This window comes from Mirounga angustirostris, unplaced genomic scaffold (genome assembly GCF_029215605.1).
Source record: "Mirounga angustirostris isolate CCGP_5_RB_7025 unplaced genomic scaffold, mMirAng1.0.hap1 SCAF_10, whole genome shotgun sequence".
Classification (NCBI taxonomy): Eukaryota; Metazoa; Chordata; class Mammalia; order Carnivora; family Phocidae; genus Mirounga; species Mirounga angustirostris.
The window spans coordinates 67,082,038-67,088,437 of record NW_026991718.1 but is presented as its reverse complement, the minus strand read 5'-3'; the positions used below and the strand labels follow the sequence as shown (position 1 = coordinate 67,088,437).

General features: G+C 36.4%; 1 protein-coding gene across 1 annotated transcript; it reads right to left on the bottom strand.

Moving 5' to 3' along the window:
- Positions 1 to 1,792: 1,792 nt before the first annotated feature.
- Positions 1,793 to 2,536, bottom strand: LOC123850511 (hypoxanthine-guanine phosphoribosyltransferase-like). The gene has a single exon (XM_045883780.3). The coding sequence runs from the start codon at positions 2,400 to 2,402 to the stop codon at positions 1,872 to 1,874; it is 531 nt and encodes a 176-aa protein (XP_045739736.1). The 5' UTR covers positions 2,403 to 2,536; the 3' UTR covers positions 1,793 to 1,871.
- Between the last annotated feature and the right edge of the window lie 3,864 nt (positions 2,537 to 6,400).

The following is a 6,400-nucleotide window of genomic DNA, read 5'->3' as shown; positions in this document are numbered from 1 at the left end:
TCCATACAATGGGTTGTTATGGTTACTTGTCAAGGCTTAACGAATATCTCCCATTTTAGAGTCATCCTTGGTTATGAAGACCAAAAACTTTTCAGCTCTGAGCTATTGCCTAGGGACCCCCAACTGATAATAATTATCATTCACCATATTTGGTTTGTAAATGTACTGGTTTTCATCACAGGGCCATTATTTCCTGCTTAAAGATCTTTGTCAATAGTGTCAATAGGATAGTGATAAGAATAACCTCAAGGGGCTGATAGGAATTTGCACGTTTGAGCTTTCTCTTTCCCAAACCAGTCATGGAGTCTGCATTTGGCTTTGCTTCCTCAGGAGAATTATATGTAGTACAGAATTATCACACAATTTAACACAGCTAGAACTCTGGCCTCAAGAGAAACCAGAAAAAAGATTCGGGAAGATAAATGGTAGGTAGGTCAAACATAGACTAAGAAAGGGGCCCGGAGAATAAAAAATCTCATTATAAGTTTAGGGATATTTTAAATCTCTTAAATTTCCTTTTCATACTCAGCAAAATTCTACTAAGATTGTGAAGCAGTATTATTTGATTGTTAGTCTTCCTGTGACCACATTTAATGTAGTTTTCTAAATGCTTTTCTAACTTATTACCTCTTCATCTTTGCACTTTCTTTTGAGATGCAGAGTATAAAATATTCTTGTCATTTGTCATTTGAAGACAATGATGTGCAAAAATATTAAATAACTTATCCAAGGTTGTATACTTAATGAGTAACAGAACAACGATAAGATTCCAGTAAAACTCCTAATCCTAGCCTCTTTTCACTCAGTGGTGATCAAAACAGATTTGGATATAATCATTAAGTTCTGCAAAGAATTAAAAACAAAGAGTCATTTCATCCATTATGTGGGGTTTGATTATTTGAGCATCACTCCCCACCACCACCACCACCCTTGAAGATTGAGCAAATACTGGCAAAGATGAAGAAAATATTTGAATATGAAAAAATTTGATTTTGTGAGGAAATTTTTTTTTTCTTTTAAAGAGACAGACTTTATTGTAAGGATTTTTACACTGAAGAATTCAAAATGTGGTAACGTTTTTTTGGAATTTATTGATTTGTATTTAAAAGGAACTGTTGACACAGATTCACCAGAAATCATTGGAATAAGCGCGAGAAAACAGTTAATACTCCCAAAACAGTAAGATAATTCCAAGACATGTGGTTTCTCCAACAGAACAATACTGTAGATGCTGTCACTGATATGAAAACTGACTGCTCCTTACTCTTTTTTTTTTTTTTTTTTAAAGATTTTATTTATTTATTCATGAGAGACAGAGACAGAGACAGAGAGGCAGAGGGAGAAGCAGGCTCCCAAGGAGCAGGAAGCCCGATGCGGGACTCGATCCCAGGACCCTGAGATCATGACCTGAGCCGAAGGCAGACGCTTAACCATCTGAGTCACCCAGGCGCCCGCTCCTTACTCTTCTAAACACACAGTGGTATATAATTAACAATATTAAATCAGTTCTGTTCTTTCCTGAATACATAAAAATTAAAATACCAATTAAGAAACTAATATATCTTCTCTTTAAATGTTTTTTTACAGATACAATTTCAATATTTTCATTCAATAGTGGTGTGGTTTAAGAGATTTTTTTCATTCACAAGTCCAACACTCCACGCTAAAAGAACAGATAGTCTATAGTCTCATATTGCAAATAAAGACTTCAGGAATGCAGCAACGGGCATTTCTAAAATATAAAATGGATAAAATTCTGAGAGGATACACGCAATAAAGCTTTACTAAGCAGCTGGCCACAGAACTAGAACATTCTACTGATGATTCTAATGGGACTCCAGATGCTTCCAAACTCAACTTGAATTCTCATCTTAGGCTTTGTATTTTGCTTTTGCAGTTTCACTAATGACATAAACATGATTCAAATCCCTGAAGTATTCATTATAGTCAAGGGCAAATCCTACAACAAACTTGTCTGGAATTTCAAATCCAACAAAGTCTGGTTTATAGCCAACACTTCGAGGGGTCCTCTTCACCAGCAAGCTTTCGACTTTGACCATCTTTGGATTATGCTCCTTGACCAAGGAAAGCAAGGTTTGCATTGTTTTGCCAATGTCAATTATATCCTCAACAATCAAGACATTCTTTCCAGTCAAAGTTGAGAGATCATCTCCACCAATTACATTAATGTCCCCTGTTGACCGGTCCATTCTGTAGTTCTTCAGTCTGATGAAATCTACAGTCATGGGAATGGATCCATCACTATTTCTGTTCAGTGCGTTGATATAATCCAGCAGATCAGCAAAGAATTTATAGCCTCCCTTGAGCACACAGAGGGCTACGATGTGATGGCCTCCCATCTCCTTCATCACATCTTGAGCAAGCCCCTCGGTCCTGTCCATTATCAGTCCATGAGGAATAAACACCTTTTCCAAATCTTCAGCATAATGATGAGGTATACAGAATAAATAAATCTAGGTCATAACCTGGTTCATCATCACTGATCACGACGCTGGGGCTGCGGGTCGCCCTTACGGAGCCGGCGGGCGTGTGGGTTGACTGCAGCCTGAAGAGGAGGAAGCCGGCGGTGCAGCGGGGGAGGCGGAGGTTCCACAGAAGGTGCCGACACACGGGAAAGCCCTGTGAGGAAATTTCTTATCGACAACTGATTTTCTTGTTTTTCTTCAGTTTTCTTCTTTCTATTTCCTTGATTTCCGTTCCTATTTTACTCTTTCCCTCTACTTACTTTGAGTTTAATTTGCTCTTTTTCTAGCTTTTTTTTTTTTTTTAAGATTTTATTTATTTGAGAAGGAGAAAGAGAGAGAGAGAGAGCGCACAATAGCAGGGGGAGGGAGAAACAGACTCCCCGCTGAGCAAGGAGCCCTGACCTGGGGGGCTCCATCCCAGATGCTGGGATCATGGCCTGAGCAGAAGGCAGAGTCCCAACCAACTGAGCCACCCAGGTGCCCTGTTTTTCTAGATTTTAAAGTGGAAGTTTAGATCATTGATTTTACATATTTCTTCTTTTTCTGATATAAATACCTAAAGCTATAAATTTCCTCTAAGCACTGTTTTAGATTTACCCTACAGATTTTGATAAGGTGTATTTTCATTTTCAACCAGCTGAAAATAATTGCCAATTTTCCTTGATATTTTTTTAACTGCCCATGCATTTTAGAAGTGTATTTTAGAATAATATCCTTATACATTAATATGCATACATATAAGGGATATTCCAGGTGCATTTTGTTACTGATTACTAATTTAATTCATTATGGTCATAGAACATACTTCTTACAGTTATAATCCTTTTAAATTTATTGAGAATTGTTTATGGACCAGCACACAAGTGTATCTTGAAGAGTGTTTCATGTGTGTTTGGAAAGAATATGTATCCTCTAGTTGCTGAGTGGAGTGCATTAAGATGTCAATTAGATTCATACTTATTTTGTGTCTACTTGTTCTATGAATTACTGAAGTAGGGGTTTTGAAATTTCTAGCTCTTATTATGAATTTATTTATATCTCCTTACATGTCTGTCAGGGGTTTTTTTCTTGAATTTTGAAGTTCTTATTTTAGTTGCATAGACATTGGGGTTTGTATTTCTTCTTGAAGAGTTGACCCTTTTAAATGTACAGTCAGGGGGTGCCTGGGTGGCTCAGTTGGTTGAGCGACTGCCTTCAGCTCAGGTCATGATCCTGGAGTCCCTGGATCGAGTCCCCGCATCGGGCTCCCTGCTTGGCAGGGAGTCTGCTTCGCCCTCTGACCCTATCCCCTCTCATGTGTTCTTTCTCTCTCATTCTCTCTCTCTCAAATAAATAAAATCTTTTAAAAATAAATAAATAAATAAATAAATGTACAGTCAGTTCTTATTATTCATGGTAGTTATGTTCTGTAATGTCACTGCGAACACTGAATTAGTGGATACTGAACCATTCATTGCTCCTAGGGAAAATATACACATATATGTGCATATATGACATCGATTAAATCCTAAAAACATGTCCTGGTAGACTCTACTTTCTTTTCTACATAACAGAAAATATGGTTCAAAAGTCTTAAGTGATTTGCATGAGGCCATGCCACCAACAGGTGTCAGAGTTGAAATTTAAACCTTATCCCTCTGGCCCCAGAGATTGGGCTTCTTGTACTATACCACATTGCCCTCTACTACCTCTTTACTCTGGTGTATGAGAGCTGAAAAACAAAGGAAAAGCATTACTTTGTTCAACGTCAGCTAGGAATGTGCATGGCAGAAGATTAAAATTATTCCCAGTCCTGCACATGTCCACAAGTGACCATAGAAGTATAGGGAATATTGATTTTGAGGTTATAAATAAATTTTAGCCAGTGTCAGATTCACAATATGGAATCCACACATACTGAGGATCAACTGTATCTCAACTGATAAGCAAAAAGTTGATAGGTAATAAGTAATACTCTTTGTTCTGAAGTCTATTTTATCTGACCTTAAAATAGCCATTTTATTTTTCTTGTAACTAGTGCTTTTGCATGGTTTATCTTATTCCATTTTTTTAACTTGTAACTTAAATATCTACGTATTTAGTGTGAGTTGCTTTTAGATAGCAGATAGCTGAGCCTTGAATTTTTATAAAATCTAACAACTCTATCCTATTAATGTTTTATCCATGTACATTTAATGTAATTACCATTATGTTTTTTATATATCATGTTGCTATTTATTTTCTATTTGTGCCATCTTTACTCATTCCTGTTTTCCTTTTCCCCCCTTTTTTTAAATTTTTGCATTAAGTGATTTTTAGGATTACATTTGTTTCACTTGTTTCTCATTGCTATACCTCTTTGGTTTTTTTCTTTACTTTTTTCTCTTGGGCAGAGGCTCATGTGGGTCTTTGAGCCTTTTAAAAAGACCATGAAGTCAAAATTATTTTCACAGTAATACTGAGTCATTTGCATTTTCCCTCTCTTTATTTGACAAACGTACCATGGGGTTTCTGAGAAGATATATGCCATGTCATGTTACAACAGATTAAAGGTGAAGGAGATTTGAGAATCTGTCTCTTCTTAGGCCAACATTAAGGAAGTTTGCAAAATGTGAAGTAATGACATGCTTTTCACTCTTTTTTGCTTTGTTAGATACAGTAATTTTTCATAAAATATGTTATATATTTATTAACATGAGACTGTTATTACTATTTTAAGCAAAGATTTAAAAATTAATTTATAATGTGATAAAAACTGATAGCTAAAATCCATACAAATAAGTTCTTTAGAGTCCTCAGTAATTTTAAGACTACAAGGCTTTGTAAGATCAAGAAGTTGGAGAAATTCTGCTTTGTTTTATCAGATGAGTCTCTAACTTATCACAGTCTACCTGCAAATAATATTAAACTATATAGTATATAGTATAAGAGCATTGCAGTAGTATCCTTTTTTTCAATCTTCCTTTTTCTGTGCTATTATTATTTTTTTATTTAAATTGAATTTAATTAACATATACTGAATTATTAGTTTCTGAGGTAGAAATCAGTGATTTATCAGTTGCATACAGCACCCAATGCTCATTACTTCATGTGCCCTTCCTAATGCCTATCACCCAGTTACCTCATCCCCCCACCCACCTCCCCTCCAGCAACCCTCACTTGTTCCCCATAGTTAAGAGTCTCTCATGGTTTGTCTCCCTCTCTGATTTCCTCTTATTTTATTTTTCCTTCCCTTCCCCTATGTTCTTAAATTCCATATATGAGTGAAATCATATGGGATTTGTCTTTCTCTGACTGACTTATTTCACTTAGCATAATACCCTCTAGTTCCATCCACATCATTGCAAATGACAATGCTTTTTTGCTGGCTGAGACATTCATTGTATATACAGACTACATCTTCTTTATCCCTTCATCTGTCAATGGACATCTGGGCTCTTTCCATAGTTTGGCAGTTGTGCACACTGCTGCTATAAACATTGTGGTATATGTGCCCCTTCAAATCACTATGTATCCTTTGGATAAATACCTAGTAGTGCAATTGTTAGGTCATAGGGTCGCTCTATTTTTAACTTTTTGAGGAACCTCCATACTGTTTTCCAGAGTGGCTGTACCAGCTTGCATTCCCACCAACAGTGTAAGAGGGTTCCCCTTTCTCCCATCCTCACCAACATCTGTTGCTTCCTGAGTTGTTAATTTTAGCCCTTCTGACTGGTGTGAAGTGGTATCTCATCATGGTTGTGATGATGCCAAGTGATGTTGAGCATTTTTTCATGTGTCTGTTGGCCATTTATATGTCTTCGTTGGAGAAATATCTGTTCATGTCTTTTGCCCATTTCTTGACCAGATTTTTTGGTTTTGAGGTGTTGAGTTTGATAAGTTCTTTATAGATTTTGGATGCTAGCCCTTTATCTGATAAGACATTTGCAAATACT